General features: G+C 35.2%; 1 protein-coding gene and 1 non-coding gene across 5 annotated transcripts; both read left to right on the top strand.

Annotated features, from left to right (window-relative positions):
• The first annotated feature begins 7,715 nt into the window (after positions 1-7,715).
• LOC113717311 (uncharacterized) lies at positions 7,716-17,517 on the top strand. Of its 4 annotated transcripts, none has more exons than XM_072070396.1 (5): positions 7,716-7,973; positions 8,141-8,193; positions 10,149-10,256; positions 10,402-10,567; positions 16,977-17,517. In XM_072070396.1, the coding sequence occupies exons 3-5, from the start codon at positions 10,190-10,192 to the stop codon at positions 17,227-17,229; spliced, it is 486 nt and encodes a 161-aa protein (XP_071926497.1). In that variant the 5' UTR covers positions 7,716-7,973; positions 8,141-8,193; positions 10,149-10,189; the 3' UTR covers positions 17,230-17,517. The 4 variants fall into 4 exon arrangements, with proteins under 4 accessions (XP_071926497.1, XP_027100962.1, XP_027100961.1 ...); XM_027245160.2 differs by having other exon boundaries at positions 7,717-7,973; positions 10,137-10,256; XM_027245161.2 differs by lacking the exon at positions 8,141-8,193.
• On the top strand, positions 16,486-16,566 carry TRNAL-CAA (transfer RNA leucine (anticodon CAA)). Its single transcript has one exon. It is a non-coding gene; the product is annotated as a tRNA-Leu (tRNA).
• Positions 17,518-25,988: the final 8,471 nt, after the last annotated feature.

Here is a 25,988-nt window from a genome sequence, read left to right as displayed (position 1 = left end):
ATTTAGGTCTAATAAGACTAGAAAATATTCCTTGGAAATAAAATCCAATTAAATGATTTATTAAGCCATAAATTAAGCATAAAATAATAGTTTTTACGAGTCCTCACAGAGTAAAAATTTTTAAGTAAAATAAAAGCAGATCCATATCATTTTAATACAAGCAAATCAATACGATCATCAATTTGTGATAACGTTTCATCTACCATCATGTTTTGAAATGCAAAATTTCAACAAATTGCTTTCAAATAGAAAAGTTCAAAAAATTGCCGTAGAAAAATAAAATAGTTTTTTCACACCAAAATATTTTATATTTTTCGAAGCTCATTTCCCTTTTATTCTCTGAGATTAAATATATTAAGATTAAGGCAAATAAGATTTACTATAATGCATTGTGGAAAATAATTAACAATTGAAATGGCTCACTCTATTTTGAGAACATACATTATAAAAACAACATTTAAGAGAAATTTAAATTCATTTGTGAAGCTATAAGAAAGTTATTTTCAAGATCCATACCAAATTTTTGTGAAAACATTTTGGAATAAAACATATTTGGTTTTTAGGATTGTAAATTTCATGTTAACCATATAACCAGTTACATATACTTAACTAGATTGGAAATTAATAAATGTAAAAGAATATGTTATCAAACTTCTTATTCTATGAATTTAATAATACTTTGCTATTATAAATGTTGAAAATGTACACTTTGCCCACTTAAACTCTAAAGAAGGCATACTTTTCACAGATGTAACATTCATACGAGCTGTTAGGTTTGAAAGTACTAATGTTGTTACCTTCACAAGTACATACATCCGTAAGTTGGGGACAATAAAGAGACAATTTTAGAAACCGCTTCTAAGCCTCTAGTAGTTTCACTAACCTCCCTTGGGGTTTTAGAAATTTTATATACCTCCCATACTAGTCATTTAGGACCCAACCTAATACTTGTATCATTAATGCCGAAATGACTCTATTACCTTCATAATCCAGGATATTTTACATAGACATGTGAAGGAAAATAGTCGAATGTTTGCTAACTACATTAACCATAATTTGAATCGTAAAAAGCTAATTAAAATTTTATCTAAAAATAGAGCCAATATTAGGTGTACCTTTTCTAATTATATACTTGACAAATAAAAAAAATCACTTGCAATGCATTTGATAAATTAAACAACTTAGATATGAGAATCAATTAAGCTGTTTACAAAATAAATTAACAATAATTTCAAATGTAAAAATATCTAATTTGGCATCTAAATGGGGCTCTAATACTAGGCACTATTTTCTAATTTATGTTCTTGACAAATAAGAAGTATTAGGTATGAAGAGGTTTCGGTTATTATTATTTTTTTTTTGGGTAAGTGGGAATCTAATCTCGGACGACCTGCTTACAATTTCTCCCCCAACCATCTGTAATGATTTGGTTCAGAAAAGAGATTTTAGGGAGAAAGTTGAAGATGTGAGAATTGAAAAAGAGGAAAGATTCAGAGAAGAAGTTGAGAGAGAATGGGAAGATTTTATCATTTCAAAGGGGAGAAATTATTACAACTCAAATCATCACTCCCTCAGATACAATCAATACTCTATTTATATACAGAAAGTGGGTTGAAGATGATGCGAATGAGCAAGCTTCCAAGGGCGGATTGGGTTAGATTGATTAGCTCATGTTGAGCCTAGTGTCGGCCATGTGGGCCTTAGGTCCAATAGTACTTTAGTTAGTTAATTAGTTAGTCCATCCGCTGAGCTGTTTGTGGGTCTCATTGCCCGGTCAGTGAATCGGGAGTCCAGGGGGCGACGCGCCCTGATGGGGGCTCGGGGGCAATGCCCCCGAAGCTTACGGTTAGTAGTTAGTTGGGTTAGTTTCGGCCAAGAAAAGGCCCAAGGGCTGGCCAAATTTCCTTTGTTATTTTCCAAGTCTTATTAGGTCTAGACAAGGCTATAAATAGCCCCAAATCATTGTTTACATTCAGTTTTGTGATATTATTAATAAAATTCCAGAATTTCGTCTTCCATTAAGGCAAATTCCTTTAACTTGTGAAAGCTAAGTTGAACATCCTAGCGTGGCGTCCTCTACCGTTGAATCCGTTCTTGAGTGGTCCAAGTTTGGGTTCAATTCCATCCATTACTCAACATGTCATCTACGGTCTAATCTTTGCTTCCGCAGAAGATTTAGCAATTAGCACTGCTCAATTCTCTCTATTAACTAACATTATTATTCTAGCAAACTGTTAACTTCTTGCTTAGCAGTAACTAACTTTCAGCTGCTTTTCATTTGATCATCATTGTAGCTAATAAGATGATTAGCTCCATCACCATCCATGAGACTCGGTTCATAACAATAGTTCCCCCTTATAAGAATCCTTGTCCTCAAAGATTGAGATCAGTAATGATACTAAATGGGTTGGCCTAAAAGAATATGACCAAGGGAGCAGCTTGCATCATTTTTTTTTTTTTTAAATGGCTTGTGGTCAATTTGTGAAGTTGCAGTCTAGTAGATAATCCTGGCCTCCTAGATCCCACAGAAAACTCTGTTCCAAAAGTTTGTAATCTTGGATTGAACTTCCTACTGCAAGCCAAGTTCATGCAACTATCAAAATCTTTGGCAACCCATAAACTTCAATAAGAATATGTTGTCCCCATTTATGCAAACCAGAAAGTTCTCGCTCACATGATGATATTCCCATTACTTTCCTAAGATTGATTCCCCTGGAATTAGTATCAACAAAATCCAATGATTTGATCTTTCTTATCTTGATTCGGTTTCTATTGGGATCAACAAATTCAAGAATGAAACTTTCTGCTAGAGTACTTCCCTTGAATCCATACACAATTTCACTCCAAAATCTTCCATCATTCCAACACCAACTTGATTTTCCAATTACAACATCAGATAATGGAGTGAAGCCCATATCAGATTCAATAACAACAAATGAATCACTTTCTGCAATCCTTGAGTTTGAATCATACCATTCTCTTTTGACCTCATGAAAAGCTTCATTGCCAAACATCTTAATGTCACCAAAGCTGGCTTCTAGGTGGGACTTCTCAACATCTAATTCAGAACTACTATTTGAGCCATCATAGAACTTTGTCCCATTTATTTTCCCATGAACCATCTCCGAGGCTTGGAGTCCACCATAGCCACCATTCTCTTCTATAGACATTTCATCATTTACCAAAATCTGACTATTAGTTACTTGACAAACCAGACATGATTCATCACATTTTCTAGCTTTTGTAGAATTTCCCTTAGAAGACGTAACCAAGTCAGTACTTGAAAATTGTGGGAAAGAAATCATATCAACTTTTTCCTCAATCAACATCTGATTGAAATTACTGATCTCAATTTCAAGAAGTTGATTCTTGAATTCTAATTCTCTTTCATTGCTCGATGTTGAATGTTCCAACTCCTCTTGAATCGAAATGGCTGAAGAATGAAGTTTTGAACTTTCACCAAACATGTGGTGCTCTTCAATTGCAAAACCATAGTCACCTTCCAGATTTTCTTCCATTTCACCACGGAGGACTTCAAACTTTTTTGTTTCTATCGTTGCCGAATGTGCATCAGTCCACTTCTTGATTGGGGTAGATGTTGAAAGATGGACCTCCTTGGAATTTGATTCCTCTGTTTCTTCAAGAATTTGATTCTCAAAAGCCCTTTCAATGCCTACTACAGATTCTTCAACTATTTTCCTACCTTGATTGGATGAAGGAGGCTGTCCCATTTTCCCAATAATCCTTTTATGCTATTCTAGTGTGAACCCCTATTTATGATTGAGTACCCGAAGCATAACATTGAAAGTACATCTGCATTTGCACATTGACACATCCAATTCGTGATAGCCTTTATTTCCTTTTGCAGCCAACTGATCGTGGAATCTTTGATCTTGTAATTCAATTTGTCCCTCTAATTCATCCATATTTAGATCACTTCTCTAGATTTGATCTTCCAAGAGTTGATAGATGATGTTATCATCCCTTGGTAAAATCTGACAAGGCCGTAATCTGGAAATCAATCCAAAATATTGGTGGATTAATGGTGTCAGTTGAAGAATTTCACAGAAGGCATCGGAGAAAGAATTAGGAGGATTAGGAGGAAGAATTGAACAGGGGAGAGAAGAACGAATCAGTAAAGAGCAGAGATCGAATGGAGAGAGAGGAAGGGAAGAAAGAAATGGAGACAAAGAAAGATCTTGCAATTGCTACATTTTGAAAGCTTCCATCCGAGGATCAGAAACTCTAATACCAATTGTAATGATCTGGTTTATAAAAGATATTTTAGAGAGAAAGTAGAAGAGGTGAGAATTGAGAAAGAGGAAAGAATCAGAGAAGAAGTTGAGGTAGAATGGGAAGATTTAATTATTTCAGAGAGGAAAAGTTATTACAACTCAAATCATCACTACCTCAAATACAATCAATACTCTGTTTATACACAGAAAGTGGGTTGAAGATTTAGTAATAAGCGCTGCCCAATTCCCTCTATTAACTAACATTATTATTCTAGAAAACTATTTTCTTGCTTGCTGGTAGTAACTAACTTTCAGCTGCTTTTCATTTGATTATCATTGTAGCTAATAAGATGATTAGCTCCATCACCATCCATGAGACTCGGTTCATAACACCATCCAACCCAACCAAATCGCAATCTTAGATTCTTAGTTAGGTTAATTCTTCTTATAACTGTAGTGATAACAATAATCTTAAGGTATGAAATAAATATGAGAATCCTCAGTTTAAAATATAAATTTTTCTAAATCACTTGCATTACCCTAAGACTAAATGACTTATAACATGTCCTTGCATTGCATTCTACATGCATTACAACATTTCCCTTGTATTGCATTTCATTACCTTTTACTTGAATTGAAACATTTCTTTGACTTGGTATTATATTATTTTACCACATATACTATGACCAAATCTCCTTTTTATTGTGGTTGGAACTTTATGTGATAGTTTAGGGGTGTTAGTTAGACATTGGAAATATTTGGAGGATAGAAACATGATTGGGCAAAGTTTGGAGGGAGAATGGCCAAGATTGAGACAAGTGGCAAAATCCTAGCCATTCAACCTTTTTTACCAAAGAATTAGAGGAAATTTAAACCATTCTTGACTCCATTATTTCCCTAGCTTGGCTGAACCTCCTTAGCTTCCAAGGGATGAGAGAAAAATTCATTTTTCTTGCTTTCTAACCCTGGCTTGATTTTGAGGAAAAATCAAAAGTGAAGGACTTCAATTAGTTGAGTGAACAAACTTCAACTTTAGTGTGTGATTTCAAGCTTGGAGCTTTTGGTTTGGTGGCTTATTGGGTAATTCAAACTTCATATAAGAGAGGTATATGATTCTTAACTCTTGGTTTTATGGTGTTATATCAAGTGTTTAAAACTTTGATGGCAAATTAGGAGTTGTATGGATGATATTTATGGTTAAATTTCTTGAACTAAACAAGTGGTAGTAGGGTTGGTTGGTTAGCATGCCATGTGTTTGATTAATTGTTTAAACTTTGTTCATGGTTTTCTTGATGTATTAATATTTTGGATCCTTTTAAAGTTAAGGATAACTCTTGGATTATTGTTTGAGTTAGTCTTCATGAAAGGATGGAAGTTGGAGTTGCATGTGAACTAGTGGACTGTTTTGTTTCTCTTGGCTGACTGGCTTTGAAGTGGGAGTTTCTCCTTGATTTTTGTGGTTCATTGCACCTTAATTAATCCTAGGAAACTTGGCTAAACATTAGTTAAGTTTATGTGTGAGTTGAGATGGAAATGAAGCAAGTAAAGTCGTTGTTTTTGGGCAAGTAGTGGACTGTTTTGGTTCTTTTTGTTAGCTAAACTGTTTTGGTTCACTAGATCATTTGGTGCATTGCATTTTAAGCTCCAATGGTGCTAGATAACTTGATTCCCTGTATATGAACACTAGAAGGTTGAATTGGGTGAATTTGAGTCGAAACAAATGAAGTTGGCAAGAAGAAAAAGGGTAACTTCGTTAGGGTTTTGAGCTGATCAGAACCGAAAATCATCCAACTTCTCTAAACTACTGGTGTTGATAGGAGAGGAACTAGAGGTTGCATTTGATACCGTTGGAAAGTCCTTTGACTCTAGTTTCTAACGCCACTAAAGGCACATGATTTCAGCTTTCCTCTAGTGAGATATGGTTGTTTTCCTGAAGCTGTGCGGGCACAACTGTTTTATCCGCGAAGACCACTTTAAACTTGAATGAGATTCTTCTTTTGCTCAACTTTCTGGCACTTGTCAAACTTGTTTTCTTATGACCTTTTACTGTATTTTGGGTCTAACTTGTATGGTGAATTGAGTCAATTTAACCTCTCACTTGGTCACCTATTGAACTTACTTTTGGGTTGGAAATGAACCAAGAACGTTAACGATTTCACTCGTTGCTCTAGGATTAGGAAACGGAGGTGAATGTAACCAAGAAACTTGACGTATAAACTCTGTATTTTCTAACAGGTGAGTGTTCCATTGCCTGTTAATTGTCTATGTGAAATATCTGAACATTAAATCTGTGACTGGTTAAGCTAAACAATTTTTTTAACAATTTTGAGGCGAGCATGTACTTTATCACACTCGACCTCCTTTGATTTTACTGAGACTCTATATACTGCTATCATGACATGTGATTTCTCTATATTTGACAGTATGTGAGTTGTTTGGGTGATATTCCATCAACTACTGTGACTGTTTGGATACCCAACCTCATAGGTGAATCGGTTGTATCGAACCAGTAAGAGTTTGATCGAGAAGGCCGATAAACCCTGAGGACTGTTTACTGAATCTGAAAACTGGTATACTCGACTATTATTTAATTACTGTTTGTGGTGTTCGGAGCCGGTAAGGAGGTTGATTGGTGGACGAAAATTGTAGTAAGTGGTGTTCTACGGACATTATATTCTTTGAACGCAAACGTTGACGGAGAGTCAACGGATTCTCGTATGATCAAACTTAAGTGGATTTGGCTTTTGGAAGCCACTCATACCCTTGAATTGAATTGTGATTAAATTGTTACAGTACAATATGGTGTTTACTTGTTTATAGTACGCCTTTAATTGGCTATGTGTTTATATGTTTATTTGGAATCTCACTGAGTTTTAGCTCACCCTACTCCTTTTGTTTTTCTTAACAGATCTGCGATGGAACTGTGGTCGAGAATTTTCATAGTTTTAACTTTTGTCTTGAACTTGTACTTTAGATTATAAACTTTGTTTAGAAGACTTTGTTTTTGACTCTTGTAAATTAAGTGTTGAGTGGTAAGTTTAACTTTTAGTTTTATATTTTAAGTTTGGAATGTTGGCGAGGCGAATATATTTCTATAACGGGTTGTACTATTTGCTTTTGAAGATATTTTGTTAGTTTTCTTGGATTTCTGGTTCATTAGTCGACTGAGTCCCGACGAGAATTGGACAAGTGAATCGCTAATCCTTAGGGTTCGCCCTGAGAAGAGATAGGGTTGCCACAATAAAAGTTTTGTTTCATTAAATTTTGGAAGTTGTTATATTTGGTTGTAGATGATAGAAAATTTTTTTGTTGATCATGTGTAGTAATCACCTATAAGTGAATTAATAAGTTAGACGTGGGAGGATGCATTGGTTGGAAGATAAAATAATAGGAATTTAAGTAAAAAATCTTAAATTTTTTCCTAAATTGAAAATCTGTCATTTACATAGAAACAGAATAATATAATGAAATTATTCTTTTATTTTTGCTGCAGTGAGTAAGGATGGGACAATTAAACTGCTAAAAAATGTCAAGAGAAGTTTCTAAAATTATCTCGACAATAAACCTGTGATTAATCTCAAGGGCAAAATTTACCCAAAAATCCAGAAGATTGAGAACGTTCTTTCTCACCCAATTTAGAAGCCTCAAAGACCTCAAATTTGGCTATTACACTTTCATCTCACCCCTTATTTCAGCTTTTTATATCACAGTTATAAGGAATTGGAGGCCATTTTTGAGGTATTCTCTCATTCCTTACCCGATTTTCCTTTCAAAGATGGATTATTTCTTCTGTACATGCTTGTTTGCTTCGTCTTGAAATTTGTTTTTCTTATCATTCTTTAATCCTACATGGTGATGTTGATGTTGGGGCCGTTGTTGTGACCTTAATCTTGGTCTTCTTACAGCTAGGATGGTGTAGTAGTTTAGCGGGTGGGTTTTATTATTGAAAAGAGAAGAGGTAAATCTTTTGATTTCTTTCTTTTGAAGTTTTCTAATTGCTCTAGTATTGACCTTCCTCATCCCCTTGTTTGAATTGTTGGCAGATGAAAATTTTGGTTGTTATTATTTTTTTTTAAGAATCGGTTCAACCCTGTGGTATGCAGGATTTGGGTACATTGAGTATGGTCACCAATTGTTTGGTAGAAAGCGTAGGAAAAATCTTGTTTTGGTATTTCGACTAATGGTATGTAAAATTACACTAAGGAAAACAAAACTATCACTAAAATAATTTGTTTTTTATATTTTGATTATTGGGTATGTAAAATTACACAAGGAAAATAAAAAGAACATTCAAATTCTAGTTAGAGTGGGCTTCATCGGTTTGTGCTATAAGATAATAAAGCTGGTCATCAAACATATTTCTCACTTGTGCTTGACCAGGCCATGTAAGAATTGCCGGTGACTTCGAAGCTCAATGATTTCAATGAAATACATCATTATGAAGTTTTTAAGAAACATGTTTTGGACAAGTAATTAGGTACCGAATTCCATGTAATTAGTAGTGCAAAGTTCTGCAATACAGTTTGGTTAGTTTAGGTAAGATTGGTACTAGTATCTAGAAAAAGCATTTCAAAAGTAAAGTGTTTAGCTTAGAACCCATTGATGTCGTGTGAATATGATCTGACTACAAGATGGTAAAAGTTTGATCATCTTTTGATCCACTAACATTAGTTTTATCGGAGTATTTTATAATTATTTGACTTTTCCTTCACACCTATCTACAAGTTACTAAATTTGGAGGGAAAATACCTTTAGCCACTGGTGCTTAATTCTCTAGAAGATTTAGAATGGTTAGGCTTTCATTTTGCAGTTGATGTCATTTGTTCAATTATCTTGGTTATTGGAATGTAAAATTAGCTTTCAATTTGTTTTAATACTAATTCTGTGATACAACCTTAGAGTTTTCTTGTCCTTGTGACAACATGAAAATAACATCGAATTTCTGTCTTTCTTTTGTGTGAAATTATCTCTCTTGTTTTCTAATAAGCACAAAATTTAACCTGATCAGAATTTTAATTCAGCAGAAATTTTGAGTACCTTAATTGATTCCAGTTCAGGGCATTATGAGTGCTTTTAATTTTGCAATCAATCCAACGAAGCTACCTTAATGTTTAGTTGACAAAGGTATAAGCTATACACTGCTTCATGTAGTTTGATCCATCAGCTACTATAACAGGACAAGATGGTCCCAGAAATTCTATAAAAGGCCGCTATGATGTATAAGATAATGTATTCAATTTCAATTTTACTTGAGGATGACTAGATAATGAATAGTTTTACATTCATGACCTGTTCTTTTGAAAGCTAAGAGTGCTAGTGAAAAGTATAAGTGAGGCTCTTCCATTCATGCTTGATTGTGTCTATGGTTTTTAAACATCTTTACACTTGGCATAATTATGGTCAAAGCTCACATGCAATATTTAGTTCCATATCACAACGGGCACAAGATCATACCACCCTCAATTTAGTCCATATCTCATACATAGGGAATGCCATAACAAATTGCTTACTGAGCCATTGAATGATTAACTGATCATAAATTTTTTCCTTCATGCATTTGTGTTAGATTTTCATATTCTTTGTCTACTTCATATTTGTATTATGTTAGTCGACTCTTGTCTTCCTTATGCCTAAGAAAAAGGTTAACATGTTGTGCTGTCTAATCTTTCGTAATGTAGGTTAATGAGCTTAAACCTTGATTCAAGTTTCATGACTGTCCCAAAAAATGATTGGCCTGAAAATGTTTTTCTTGATGTGGATCATTTGCAGGCAATACTTTTCCTCCTGCTTTTGTACCATAAAAAATTGTTAAAATACTCCTCTTTTTTTAAAGTATCTTTCTTTGTCTATTACATTTGCTTGATCCCAATCTTGAACTAAACAAGCTTGAATTTAAATCAGCCAAACTTGCAGAAAATACAGCAAAAAGAGCAAAAAAGAGAGACGCAGAAGAGATGAACGGAGGACAAGAGAAGCCAAAAGAAGATAGAGAAGGCTCTCCAACTGAGTCTCAGCAAACAGGTAGAAGTCATTTCAAATTTTTTAAAATCTCAATGCTTTTTAATAAATTTCGGTGTCTTTTTTTTTTGCTGAATAAGAACTTTCTGGTTGAACCACAAATTTTTATTCCGTTTCGCTCTAAATCTTTAATATTTTGTCTTTCTAGTTTCTGATGATGACGAGATAGATTACTCAATAAAGCCAGAATTTTATGACCCCAATCTTGATGACAAAGATGAGTTATGGGTTCAAAAGAAAAAAAAAGGCCACACTTCTGATGCTGTCCTCAGCTGCCCTGCTTGCTTCACCACCCTTTGTTTAGATTGTCAAAGGTAAATGACCTTTATGCATATGTCAGTCTGCAGATTTTTGGCCCTTCAATGCTACTTAAGTATTTGGTCCTTCAACGCTACCTAAGAATTTTCTCGGTAAAATTTAAATTGCTTTATGAATACAAAAATGTGAGTTTTTTGTCCATAGTTTTTGATGTTTTGGGTGATGCAACGTCCAAGCAAGTAAAAAGAATCTCGAGTGTTTGTATAACCATCAGAGAAAAAAATAGTTGATGCAGGAATTTGTTTTGCGAGTTGCAGTTTTGGTAGTGAAGATTTTGGTAGCCGTCTGACGGGGATCTTAAGGAAGTTGAGTTTTTTTTTTATGTCACTGAAACAGAATAGTGTAATAAGAGAACTTAAGAAAACAAAGAATGGGAGCTAAAAGAGGTGGCATTTGTGTTGAGAGCAGAAAGAATTCATCTGGAGAGCTATTCCAAGAATCATATAGTTTGGACTTTGAAGAACTTGATTTTGGAAATTGAAGTTGGTAGGGAAGTAAGAGGAATTTTACTTTGAATTGCACCCAGTTTACAAGATTTCGTACTATCTCAAATGCTGATATGACCAGTTATTGATTTCTGTAGACCTAAGGATTTAGATGCTAATTTGTTTGTCCTTATAGCAATGGTTTTCTTTTTTACATGCAGTATAATTTATATGATATTTTATTTTTGGCTGTTGTGGATGCAATGATGGAAAAACACAGTTACTGACATCGGGAGTCTAGGATTACTTGTTTGATGCAGGACACATGTAACTAATGAGGCAGTATGGGAGTTCCAGGAAACGATGGATCTATGGATTTTGTAGCTGTTGCAGTGATTAGTTTAAAGTATATTAGATTATTTTACCGCTTTACTTTTATTACTGTGCTCTTTTACTGTTCTAAAGCTCAAAGGGATTTTTTGGAGTTTTGATGGATGCTCAAATGGTTCACATATGCTGTCCATGAAGTCATTTAGGTTCAGTAGGCTATGATGAGAATTAGGTTTCTTAGTGCAATCAAACCTTGGTACAAAGTCAAACTTGGAACCCTAGATTCTTAAGTTTAGGATGCTTAAATATTTAGCTTCACTAGCCATGCCATCTGCTTCGACTTAAGAATTGTTAGTGACCAGGTCTTATTTTTCATATATACAAGGTTGACAATAGTTTTAGGTCAAGTCTGGAATATGAGATGAAATCATGGTAAGGTAAATGTTCTGTTGGGCTTTCTTTGACCACTGAAAGCTGCCCAACGTTGGTGGAAAATTAAGGAGCCTGACAATGTGAACTCTTGCAATTCTAACAAATAATAACTTGTGTTAATATTTTGACTCAAATATTTGCATTTCAGCTTAGTTATGAGTGTAATAAATATCAGCCAAAGACACCAGAAAGAATAAAATGTAGCCTCACAGTTTGAAGGTAATCCCTTTCCAGAAATGGTTTCAGATCATGCGTTTTTAAGTTTAAAGAAGTATGACAGAATTGTATTGACACTAGCCCATGCCATGTTCATGAGGCCCTAAGGATGGTGTCTTGTTCTTGGCATCTAGCATGTGGACCACTCTACTGACAATTTTGTTGCAAGACAATGATGATGACTTTGTGCTTTAGTACAAATTGAGTATTTTTTGTCTGTTTATTATATCTTTTGAATTGAAATCAAGGTCTGAAGCTAGCTAGACAACATGACCATTGCCATAGTGCACTAGAGTTCTCTATGGAATGGATCAAATAGAAGGCAGGAAGTGCAGGTAATGTTTCTTGATATAGTTGACCAGTTTTAGAATAAGTGCAGCAGATTGAATAAAGCCAAGTGCAACATCTGTAAGTGGAATGCAGCTAATCATATATTAGATTTTTATGACTAGAGAAGTCAAAGATGCTAAGATGACAGAGAGAATTGTTAATTCCATACATATATACAATAACATTGGAGATTTGAAATTGATTTTTAGAAGAGCTAAATTGCTTATTTTCTATGTTGTATGGGTACTGAATTTTGCTATATTTTCTTAAACAACTATTTTACCATGTCAATTCTTTTACGATCCCCAATAGCTCTATAATTTGTATGCATTAGCTTGAAATTATTCTATTTTGTTTCTTCTGCACTGAAATTTTAGAATCTCCTAAGAATTTTATACGTTGACAATCGATGCCTTGTCATAATAACTAGAAGTTCAAATACTCGGGGTATTTTTAGTTATTGTTAAAGTTGTCATCAGAATTTGTACTTTTTATTGTTGTTAAACATCTTGTTTGAAATGTTTGATCTTAGAATAGGGGAACGAAATCAATTCCTGGAACTTATCTTTCCTGCGAGGGAATGCTTCCTTAGGCACTGTTTGAACTAATTGAAGAATCAGATTATAGGACTGGGTACTACAGAAGATCTGTATATGACTCGGTATAAGAACCGATCCCGTTGACACTACCCAGAATGGGGAAGTCATCATGGGGATGGTTCTACTTTATGGTTATGATTCTAGCTTATTATGGAAAATTGAATATACGAAGCAGGTTAACAAATACTTGAACTTAATTCCCCATGTTTTTTGCGTCAGTTCAAACAGTGACAAGAATAATAGATGTCCTTTAAGTCCTTGGGCCATTACATGGAATTATCAAAGTTTTTTCTGCTTGTGCTTCTTTCAAAACAAGATTGTTTTGCACAACTGTAGTTTTCTTTTTAGCAGATCTATGAATATGCCAGCTTGGATATACCCAAAGACCGAAATCCTAAACATTAAATTGATACCAAAACAAGAGTGAAACTCTATTCTGTTATTCACAGGAGTACCAGTTGATATACCTCCTCAATCTACCTTGTGCACTTTCCATGCGGAGAAGTAGGGCTAAGTAGTGTGCAGAAGGTCCAAAGTTCTCTTTATGGAAGATGTGATTCCTTGAAGAAGCAGAAGGTCTACATAATGGAGACAAAGTTGGGTGCAGGCGAATATAAAGTCCCATTTAAGCAATTTGTGATTCTGGAAATCAGGAGGTTCATTGCAATCAGTGTTTTTATAGGTTAAGGATTATTTGAAACTTGGTTGCTGATTGCTAGGATGTAAAATTTCCTCTTTTTATAACAAATGGTCATGCCAGCACATCCTAATCAAATGCTGGAATTGAATAGGCAGGTATCTATTGGTGAAAAAAACCTTGGATTGATTACCTTGGATGTACTTTGTTGGTTATGAATCTAGTGTCTGGAAACTTGAATATATGAACCAGGTTAACAAATACTTGACTTTAATACTCCATGTTTCTTGCATCAGGTCAAACAGTGACAAGAATAATAGATGTCCTGCAACTCCTTGGGCCACTGAATGGAATTTCCAAAGTTTTCTGCTTGTGCTGCTTTCAAGGGTAGATTGTTCTGCGCACCTGTTTTCTTTTTAGCAGATCTATGAATAAACCATTTCCAAAGATCAAAATCCTAACACATTAAATGGATACCAAAACAAGAGTGAAACTCTATTATGTTATTCACAGGAAAACCAGTTATGATATGCCTCCTCAATCTACCTTGTGCACTGTCCATGTGGAGAAATAAGGCTAAGTAGTGTGCAGAAGGTCTAAAGTTCTCTTTATGGAAGATGTGATTCCACGAAGAAGCAGGTCTACATAATAGATACAGAGTTGGGTGCAGATGGATATAATGTCCCATTTAAGATATTTGTGATTCTGAAAATCTGGATGTCCGTATCTGTCACTGTTTTGAAAGGTTCAGGATTATTTGAAACTTGGTTGCTGATTGCTAGGACTTAAAATTCCTCATTTTAGGACAAATGGTCATGTCAGCACATCATAATCAAAATGCTGGAATCGAATAGGCAGGTATCTATTGGTGAAAAAAAACCTTGGATGACCTTGGATGTTGAGAGCCTCAATTTGAAGCTTTACAAGAACTATTTTTTTTTAAATGGTAGAGATGAGTTTTTCTTACCTTTTAGAATCTACAATGGATGTCTTCATTCATATATTTGAAAGCTTTCATGCAGAGTACATAGGAGGCTCATAGTTCTTTCAAGAGATACAACTTTAGTTTTTCAAGGATAGCAAGTGTGAAAACATTCATTCGTCACATAATAGTCCAACTGTATTCTGCTCACAATTTTGCAAGCCGGTTTGAAGGAAGAGTGGAATTTTATTTCTTTTGTAGAAGACAAAAATGGGTAGAATCTAAAAGTTAGATGGTAAAATCATTAGACATTGGCCAATTATGAACAATGCTAAATAACCACTGTATGTATGGTTCAAGAAACATTAAATTAAACGGTGAAATATGAATTAGAGAAGACACACATTGTCATTCTGTCCTGTCCATGACCATGTTAATATTTCAAAAATCTTAAACGTGTGATCAAATATTCTATTGTGAATGTTGCATGACGAAAGAAAAAAGCAATAGAAATCTGATAAATTAGACTTGGTGATACACATTTACATAATCTCTACTGGATACTGCTGATACGTTACTTTCAAGAAGTATAAAAAGTCATGGCAATATTGTTTGTTGGTTGATATGTGCAGCTTTCAGCAGCTAATTAGGAAATATGGTAAAAATATTTGGATAATTGATGATTTAAGATAACAAAATCATTTAGATGGTTGATGATTTGCTCCAAAGTGTGTATTAAAATGCTCGGTTGGGTGACTACTGCCAACTTAGAACTTCTGACATCCTACATCAGGCTTTTATGATTTTAAGGAAAACAAATATGTTTGGCATGTTTCATTTCAGTGGCCTTTCTTTCTTGGAGAATAGGACTCCAAAAATTGTACCTTTTTCTTTGATTATCTGGCGCAAGACTAGCCCCTGAACCTCATAATTTAATTGGAAAATCATCTCCTAGTAAATCTGTAATGACTTTTGAGCGAGTGATGGGGTTTTAAGGCACTATAAAAACTATTTCTTTCTCCCATAACTTGATGAAGAATAGATTATTGTCGAACAATTTTATATGTGCCCTTGCTTGATGAAAATAAACTCGCACCAGATTTCCTTATTTTGGTAATTCTCAAAGACAGGTTTTCTTTATGAGAAAAAACCCAATTATCTGTAGCTGCATTGTTTTGCTTCAGGTACCGTGCTGGTCTGTGGAGCACTAGCGCATCAATAAGTTACTGTTTCCACTATACCCTTAGAAGATCCTGCGAATATCTCTTTACCTTTTAGATCATATTAGCAGTCCAGTACAATCACAAACCCCTTAGACAAGCACCAGTGTTCAATGTCTTCATGTCTCTTTACCATTTAGAGTTGTGCTTGCTTGCACAGTTATACCCCTTGGACAAGTATTGCTGCTTCAAGTAAGAAAGCTGGGAAGAAACAGAGAAGAAAAGTAAATGGATCAATATTTCTTTATTGGTTTAATGTAGGTTTGAGGCATTGTGAGCTGTGTGCTTGCTAACTTTTTGGACTTCATTAGAAATTATATGCATTCTTTATGGAATAGTTTACTCCCTTTACAAAATATCTCTGGTTTATGAGAGTGTTTTTGAACAATGTTAACGTGTTCAATGAGCTTTTGCTTCTATTGGTTAATGACCCGAATTTGAGCTGTTATAAGTTTCTGTCAAGAAGCATTTAGCTAGTCATGAAATATATTGTCCTTAATAGGTAGATCTGGCATTATTTACTTAAGCTTCTGACATCTATATAATAGAGGGGCAGTATGTTCTTCACAGCACTACTCTGCCCCTTAACAGGGTAGTTCCTACGGATACATTTTGACCGATCCTTTGTAGGAACTACCCGTAATAACGAACTTACAAAATGTATCTGTTTATCATAAAGAGATTCGGCGTTCTTGACCAACTCGGGCCTATATGACATGACCGATCAATAGAAATACCCCACCTTTGTCATATATTCCATACATCACACTAGATAGATATCATATTCATGGAATACGATTCATGCCTTGGTGGTGAAATGGTAGACACGCGAGACTCAAAATCTCGTGCTAAAGAGCGTGGAGGTTCGAGTCCTCTTCAGGGCATAATATTGAGAATGCTCGTTGCATATATAGTCTGATGATGTCTCTTTAACTGATAGATGCGTGTGTTATCTGGTTGTATCTTTTAGTCATAAAGTTTGAGCCCGTTGCATCTGTTGCTAAGAGTGCTGAGAAATTATCGAACTTTGCTCATGAGCAGTTAATTTGTCCTAGGCAAATTGGTCAGTCTATTTTTTTGAGTTTCTTACCCGCCAATTGCTTGATTTGTACAGGGCCTTGAATATATATCACAACTATACTGTATTTATCAGGTGTTTTTTAGTTTTACGAAGTTACATTCATTTTAATTGTTGCAAACCTCTTTCTTTGCTATGGTTTCTTTCTTCTTTTTTATACATTTTAACCATATTTTTTGTCAAGATGAACCACCTGAAACTTGAAAAGCTTTACAGGCATGAAAAATATTTAACACAGTACCGAGCAGTTTTTGTGATCAATTGTAAGATTAAGAGCTATCAAGTTTCACAACCTGGAAGTAAACGGAAAAGGGGCCGAAGACACGGGACTTCTTCCGGGACTGAAGCTGATTCTGTTGCTGGTGAAGCAGTTAAGCCTGTCTGCTGCTCGGTTTGTTCAACAGATGTAGGAGTCATCGATGAGGAAGAGGTGTATCACTTTTTTAATGTTCTTCCAAGTGAGTCTTGATGTGTCTTACTGCTTGAATGACGGTACAAGCTTCCAACTTTGGCAAAAGAAGATTATAGCTGGTTATCATTGACTTTATAGCTTGCTCTAATTATAGCTGTCTTCTCCAAGCTAGAAGATTTGCCATGGCTGAGAGTATGATGTATATTTCTGTCTGAAAATATGGCCGGATTATATGGTCAACATCTTTGATTCTACTGGAGCAGAGACAAAAGAAGACAATTAAAGAACTCTTGGAAAACAAATAAGAATCAAGTATAAGATGACGTTTTAGGATTATATATCCAATCAGAGGTGTCAGCTTGATATCTGCAGCTAGAGTATGTTTTCATGTTCGATTGATGCATTGGTACGACTTATAATTAAAAAGAGTAAATTTTATACACAGGAAGTATATATATTACTACTATTGGATTTATGACATACATGTAAAAGTTTTAGGATAACTAGAATTCTTGAAAAACAAATGAGAATCAAGTATAAGATGACGTTTTGGAGGTGTCAGTTTGATATCTATAGCTAGAGTATGTTTTCATATTTGATTGATGCATTGGTATGACTTATAATTAAAAGGAGTAAATTTGGTATGACTTATAATTAAAAGGAGTAAATTTTATACACACTGGCAGTATATACATTATTATTATTGAATTCATGACATCTGTTTAAAAGTTGAATTTTAAATTCAAATTTTGCGTAGTTGTCATTCATTTAATATTTAATGGTATATATACTCTCGATGTAGGAAAGATTAAAATGTCTCTTTATAATTTGAGAGACATTCTACTGGCTCTCTTAGGTATTATAGCATCAAGTTAAATTACCATTGGATGGTGAAATAAGCATCTTTGACCCTTAAACTGTCACAATTTTAACCATTTAAAATAGATCACCATCATCATTGAGGGACAAAAATTGAGGGTATGGTTCCTAAAGGGACATCTAATTTTCCTATACTTGATTGTAATTCTATTAGTAAGGCCTTTTATATTTGAATGTTGGTCTTTTGGCATATGCATGCTATTGATTCCGGCTTTGTGATTACCACTTTGTTTTGGAAAGTCAAATGAATCTAAAAGAATCTGCAAGAATATAATTTAAATCAATGCTAAACACAAGGCAAATACTACAATAAAACGTAGCAAAATAGTGAAGGTTCATCGGAATCAATGATTATAAGGTTTATCAGAATTAGCAAGATTACAAGGTTCTCATAATCGAAAGCATGATCTTTTGTACTCTTCAATTACATGTGCAACTAATGACTCTAGCATCGTTTTGATATATTACGATTAGATGTGGCAATTGAACTCAAATTTCAATGAGTTATCCATGCCTAAATGAATTTTGTGCGGGATGGACTAAGATAATTGAGTTTGGGCCTTAGCTGGTATGAATTCCGTACAAAAACCTAAATGAAAATGGGAATACTTGGGCATGATTTGGGATCCATTGGGAACCACACATATAATTAACAAGATTTTCATATTAATTGAATTTCTCACTAAGACTTACAAATGGTAAATTGATGCTATTCATTCACATGTTATGACTGCCTCTTTTTTTTTTTTTGGGTGATGGCTGCATTTATTGTTCTCTAGATCATTTATTTATTTGTTTATCCTCACTATAAAAATACCCCCTTCTCCACCTCCTAACTTAAAATATATACACACACACATAAACCAGGAGCTAGGATCAACTCATTTCCTTTTGTTTTGTAGGTGAAATCTTTATATGTATATTTTTTTGATCAAGGAGAACGATTCTAAAATTTGGAACTTGAAAGAATTGGAGTTAGTTACTATATTCCAAACAACCTCGGAATTTCGTAGTAGTATAGGAATAATGACGTTGGTGCACTCCACTTTTTAAATAATTGGCACTTTTATTATGAGTAGGCCTTACAATGTTAAATTGATGCTATTTGTTCCACGTTATTAATTTCTTGTCTAAAAAATTGATATCCTGTTACACTTTTTTTTTTTTTTGATAGAAAAGTGCTAAAATATTATTAATCTGAGATAATGTCCGCAGCAAGTGCGGTAACCATAAAATTGGAGGGAAGTCCCTCCATATACAATCATTAGAAATAGAACAAGCATATTTAGCAAAATAATGTGCGGCGTTGTTCAACTTTCTAGGCACCCATGATGCTTCCCAGGTTGCAAAGCTTTGTATATCTATGAGAATATCATCTACAAGCATTCCACAAGCTGATGCACCTGTCTCTGTAGTTTGAATCATTTTAATAACTTCAGACAATCACCTTCAAGAATAATCATGCGTAAATGTAGATCCAACAACAACTTGACTGCGGCCTTTGCAGCATAAGATTCAATGACCTTTGGAGCAAAAATTCCTGAAATTTGTTTGGCTAATCCTGCCACGAAATTACCCTCAGCATCTCTAATAACAACTCCAATACCTGACATGTCACCACCAGCAAAGATAGCCCATCAAAGTTAGCTTTGACATAACCTGTGGGAGGTCTCTTCCATTGGGACAAACCAGATTGTTGAATTGCAGTTGTATGCTCAGTAGTCATTGGATTCCTGGAATTGATTCAACTTGCTCCCTTGTAAGATCCATTAAATATAGCCCCGTTGCGATTATTCCATAGGTTCCATAGTATAACAGCAACTAATTCCATTTCTTCCTTCTTCAACTTTATAAGGAGATTTGACAACCAAGATACCACATTATGAGTTGAATTTAACATGATTTTACTAGATAAAAAACTCAATACCCATGATTGGATAGCCACTGGACACATTAAAAAAAGATGATTCATATCATCAGTTGGAGATTGACACAGGGCACAAGAGGAATCTAGCAAAACTTTTCGATAGTTGAGTTTGGCATTCGTAGGCAGAATAACATTGCAAACTAGCCACAAAAAATGTTGATCTTACCTGGCAAGGTTAAGTTCCATTGTGAGGACTCGAAATTTTAATTTTTCTTACTTTTATTTTATATTATTTTACTGACTAGTTTAATTATTTATTCACCCGTTTACTCCGAATAATTTATTTCATGCATTTTAAATCTATTTGTATGCAAAAATGTCTCAGTTATATTTTTAAAATGTTTCATTAGCATATTTAATTTTTCTGCGGTTCGTTTAGTAAGGAATAGCAAATGCACGTTTTTCAAGGCAAGTTCGATCCAAGAGTACATTAGTCTTGGAGAATTAAGAATGATCAATAGTAGACTAAGAAAAGTTAATTGGGGGATTAGATGTGAATGAATTAAAGTTTAAGATTTTTACCGAGCGCGTGTCGATAGTTTCTCGTCATGCCGATCCAATTAATTGGAGAATTGAGGAATTAGTATTAGACTGTAAGTGTGAGTAATTACAGTGTTAGAGGAATTACCTTGAAGGATTAGTGTATAAGTGTACCAAGCAAGAGAGAAAAGTGGTAGTACAAAACCCTATTTCGTACTATTGAGGGTTGATTTTTGTGCATATTTTATGGCTACTTTTTTCATTCTTTCCCTCCAAGAAATCAAACCACAAAACCCTCACTCTCTCTCTCCTCACTCTCGGCCGACCCAAAAGAAAAGAAAAGGGAAGAGAAAGGCTTCAACTTCTTGCTCCAAGTTTGCTTGATTCACTCTATCCAACTCACAATCCCTTGGGTTCTTGCTCCAACTAGAAGAAAGGTGAAAGATTGAGGTGTTGCTTGGTGATTTTGGTGAAAAATCTGGTGTTCATCTAGGGTTTAAAGGGTAATCACTTCATCTCCTTAACTTTTCAAATTTTGCAAAGATTGATGGTTAGTTTTCATGGGTTTGAAACCCTAATGAAATTTATAGGCTAGTGGACTTGAGGAAACATTTATCTTGCTTTAAATCCTAATCTAGATATCTTGAGGAGGCCTTTAGGTAGCTAACTTGAGGCTATATTGCTTGATTATTGTTGTTTATGTGATAAATGAGATGATTATGGTTAGAAAGTGGAGAGAAAGTTGGAAATATTGTGAAAGGAAAGCTGGCAGAAATTCTGTCCATGTTGTCTTGCTTTTAATTCGAAACTTTGTTGCTTATTTGACTTTTAAATTGATGGATATATGTTGTACTATGTATGTAGAAAGTGTCTTTCCAAGATCATGTTAATTGGTTGTATAAAACTTGGGTTTTGGAAAAGTTGAAATCTGGAAATTCGCTAGCAAGGTAACCAGACAGTAGTTCTTTGTCTGAACATAACTCTTTGTACAAAAGTCGAAATTGAGTTCTGTTTACGGCATTCAAAACTAGACATTCAGAGCTTTCAAACAGTATAAGAATCCCCTGCTAGTTCGTTTTGAGCAAACCGTGGTGAGTCGGCAAAGTGGACTGTCCTCCTGCTTTGCCTGTTTGTCCGAGAGCAACTGGGAAGCTACATCTTGTGGCTCGATTTTGTCTTACTTGTGAAAAGATTTTAAAAATGATGCCTTCTGATGAATTGTAGCATTTTGAACCTAGTTTCTAATTCCATAAACCATTCTCAATTTGGAGTTGTGTAGAGTTAGATATGGTTTGATTTCAAAACTGCAACAAAGCTGGAAACTAGAAAATTTTCCCTTCCTGTCGCGCCCCATTTTTTAAATAAAAGAAAAATAAATAAACGAGTTTAGGAAAATGGCTTTTGATTTAATCTTTGATTGAAAAATGAATTTTTTGATTTACAAGAAAAGAAAATAAAAAATATGGGTCTAAATGGGACTTGAAAATGCGACGATTTTGACCCAAAATATAGTTTAAAAAGGATTTTTGAATGTAAAATGGAGTCGTCACTTGGTATATAGTTAAGGTGTACCAAGTCACCAAAAAATGAATTTTTAAAAGGAAAAGGTAGAAAGAAAACCCTTTTTAAAACGACTTCTAGTCTATGTAAACCAACGAAAAGGTTTGGGGGTTACATTTGACGAAGGGGAAGGTAAGGATAAAAATCCAAGGCACCCCTTTCGATCTAGCCAAGGCTAGTTGCGTGATTTAGTCAAAGATTTTCTTGTTTTAATCTTAAAATTTATCGCATTTGGATGTACTATATGAATGCATACCCTAGACCTAGGAGGGCATCGGGGGGACAAAATTTCTCTTCAAAACTCGAATGGTACCAATCACATTAATTGTGACGCCCAATAATGACTCTCTGGAGAGGTCACGAATAATGCAAATCATGAGACTCAAAAGAAAGCAAAAGTAAAGTAAAGAAAATAATAATATACAAATGTGTATGACCTAAAGGAATGCATCATAATGGGTGCGGGGGACCTATACTCGTGACTTTCGATGTTCCCTTTAATAGAGGGAATACGAGCGTGCTAAGGCTAGAAAAGCCAAACTCGTCCATATTCCATATTCGAGGGGTTATTCCCTAATCTAATCAAGCAAATGAACTAACCTAATTCTAACGCCTATATGAAATGCAAGACTAATATCACGTTTCATACAAAAGGAGGAAGTAATATACATATAAGGGAAAATATGGGAAAATGGGTGTACATATATAAGGAAAATGTCACGCAATATGGTGAAAGAGGCCCTAAAAAGTAAAGATATGCATGAGATGAAATGATTTATCACACAATCATGATCTAACATCGCGAAGGGCTCCTAAGGGCCAGCATTGGACTGTGACAGCCCCACTTTCCCCTAAGGCGAACCAAAGGGGTTAGCGGACTGCCTGCCCAGCTCTCGCCAGAACTAACGGATCAGTTTACATCGATCTACTACGTTCCGGAACACACCAACGCGCGCAAACAGGTCAAAATCACAAAATAAAAAAACGAAAATCGAAGCCGATGAAGAACAGTGCCGGACACGTCAGAATCCGGAGTTCAACCAAACATCAATCCATCATATACATACATTGATATTCAACATTTACACCCAAATGGCATGCCACAAAAATCATTCATCATGAATATACATGTTCGGTTTGCCAATCAAGAGAAAATGAACCCAATACACATTAGGGTTTCATTCAAAGAGCTATTCAAAAGATACATTTACATGAGCTCAACTTGACAACCAACTAACACAATCTTTTCCAAAAGTGGTCATTTTCCTGTAAGGAAAACAAATGGAACGGAATGAGCTTAAGCCCAGTGAGTTACTACCACATAAGCAACAAAGAGCATATAGCATGACCTTTCAATTAAAGTACATAATTAAGGAATGAAACAAAACGGTAAAAGGATACGGACGGCTCTCAAGAGCCCATTTCCACGCTTACAGTCTTGATCCAACCTCATTGACCCTCCGTCAATGTTAAAAGTACCAAACCGTAGATATCACTTCACTTCCATTCCTTCCACCCAACATTCCCCAACCGGGCCCACACTCCAATCAGTAGCTTTTGGTAATACTCGAGTATACCGGAACCAAGAGTCTCATTACTACAAGATTCCCCAGTACAGTCCCCGTGGCATGTCAATTTTCACGACCAAGCCCTCGCCGGCTCGATTCAATTGACTACCTACGGGGTTGAACTCAGTAATACAGTAAGGCCGTTGGATATTCGTCCAAAAGACACCAAATTAGTTTTTCATGAATGGAATTCAATATCTCATATAGCAAGTGCAGTATTTCAGTAAAACGGTAAACAGTCATGAATGGAATCACAAGGGGGTGAGGGCGGTCAAGTACACCCTCACTTCAATCACTTCCAATAGCCAAATAAGCCTTCAAGGCATCAAATTCACATATAACAAAGCCACATTGTAACATTTAAGTGAGTAGTATACTCACCAATCAAGTAAGTGATGTTTCATACACCGTGGTCAAAAGTGCGTCGTGAACCACCGTCACGCCCTAGAACACGCAAACAAGTACAATGAGACTCGATAACGAGTCATAAAACAATGCCAATCACAACCCCAATAGGGTTTTATAAACATATACAAGCATCATAGGCAACCAGAAATTTTTGGTAAAGTAACTAGCTTTGGCCCAAAAAAAACAGTTTTGTCCTCATTTTGCGGTAATGGCACCGATTTCACTACGATTATCGGATGAGGGTGCAAGACCCACCGTTTCGAAGCTAAGAAACAGGGCTACAACAATGTAGAAGGTCACTCAGTCAAATTCCTAGCAAAACTAGGTCAAATATGCAAAATACCAAACCATAACCTTAATTGTAGGTTTACAAATTACACTATGCTGTAATTAGTACAACTCAGTCTGTACAGGTCCAAATTCGGAAATTCCAAAGGCATATGGTAGCTAAGACATCAAGCTACATTTCATCAGAAGACCTCAACAACCAAATCTAAAGCAATTCCAGTCAAAACAGCCAATTACAGGCACAGTTCTGCCATCCTGATGAACCCAGAACAGCAATAGTAATTTCGATATTTCTCACTCTACACTACTCCAAATGACCTAAAATTTTACAGGCACCTCAAACACATCAATACCTACAACTTTCATGTTTTAAGCAAAGGCCAATTCGGCCTCTAACCATATTATACAAAACCGGACAGAAAAGGGGGTTATGAAACCCTAACTTTTCACATTCCTTCCAAATCCAAAATTGGTTGCAATTACCAATCATTTACACCTACTAGAGTCATAAAACATCATTTCCAACCATCATGGACAGCCACAACTTCATGATCAAATTAAACCAGAAAAATCACCATTAAATTGAAAACTTCATCATTTCATCCAAAAGTAAGAAATAAATCACAAAGGTCATCACTTTAGCTTCCACTAAGCACAACTCAAGCTTCATTAAGTGTAGGAGGAAGTTCAAACACCACTTACCTAGAACACAAGAGAGGGAGAGTTGTAGGACACCTTAGCTTCCTTGAACACTTCCACAAAATCACTTACTAGGACCAAATGGAGGGATTTTATGGAGTAGAAACAAATTTAAACAATTGTTTTGGAGGATTTGAGCTAGTTGGAAGCTTGAAAATTGGAGAAGTTTTCTTTCTTTTCCTAGAGAGAGATCCGGCCAAGAAGTTGAAGACAAGAATGAATTTTGTGTGATTTTTGAGATATTTAAGCAATTGGTCAAAAAGTCAAGAAAATGAATAGTTGTCCTACAAGTGCCACCATTCACCAAGTGACACTTGTCACTACATTTAAAGCATTTCTATCCTTTAAGTCTCTCTCACATCAATCACATCTCAACCTCTACTTATCTCTTAACACCCGATAAATTTCAACCAGTACCCGAAACTTAACTTAATTGGCCGACTTTTTCCGAACTTTTCGCACTAGTGGGTCCCACATCCGTTATTTATTCTTAATTTTTCAAAAATTCTCCAATACTAGAAAAATCATCTAAAAACTATAATTACTCATAAAATTCACCAGGAAAATTTTCCTAAGCCGGAAAATGCAGAAAACATGCTATTACAGGGGAAAAACCCTAGGAAAATTATTAGGGTTTTACGGGTTCTCACATGGACTAGCTCACATCTATGCTCTCTCACAAGCGTTGGACTTGCAAGAGCTCGAGGGGACAACCATTACTAGCATTGGACTAGCCACGGTTACGTGTGTTTGCATCCATCGTACATATATAAGTAAAGTGCATAATTAAAGCAAGTAGACATGTAAGCACGTAATTCACATAACACATAAGCATGCATATCTAGATGCCAAAACCTAAGAAAGCGATTAAACACATAGCACCTAAGCATGCAAGACATATGAGGCAAATAAGGCCCTAACTATTACATTCGGGAGGAAGCCTACTATAATCTAAGAGGGGGAAAGGACTTATAAAAGTAAATCCTAACTATTACATTGACTAGCTA

This window comes from Coffea arabica, chromosome 11c, assembly GCF_036785885.1.
Source record: "Coffea arabica cultivar ET-39 chromosome 11c, Coffea Arabica ET-39 HiFi, whole genome shotgun sequence".
Classification (NCBI taxonomy): domain Eukaryota; kingdom Viridiplantae; phylum Streptophyta; class Magnoliopsida; order Gentianales; family Rubiaceae; genus Coffea; species Coffea arabica.
Note: the sequence above shows the minus strand (reverse complement) of the source record. Positions and strands in the feature narration are given on the sequence as shown.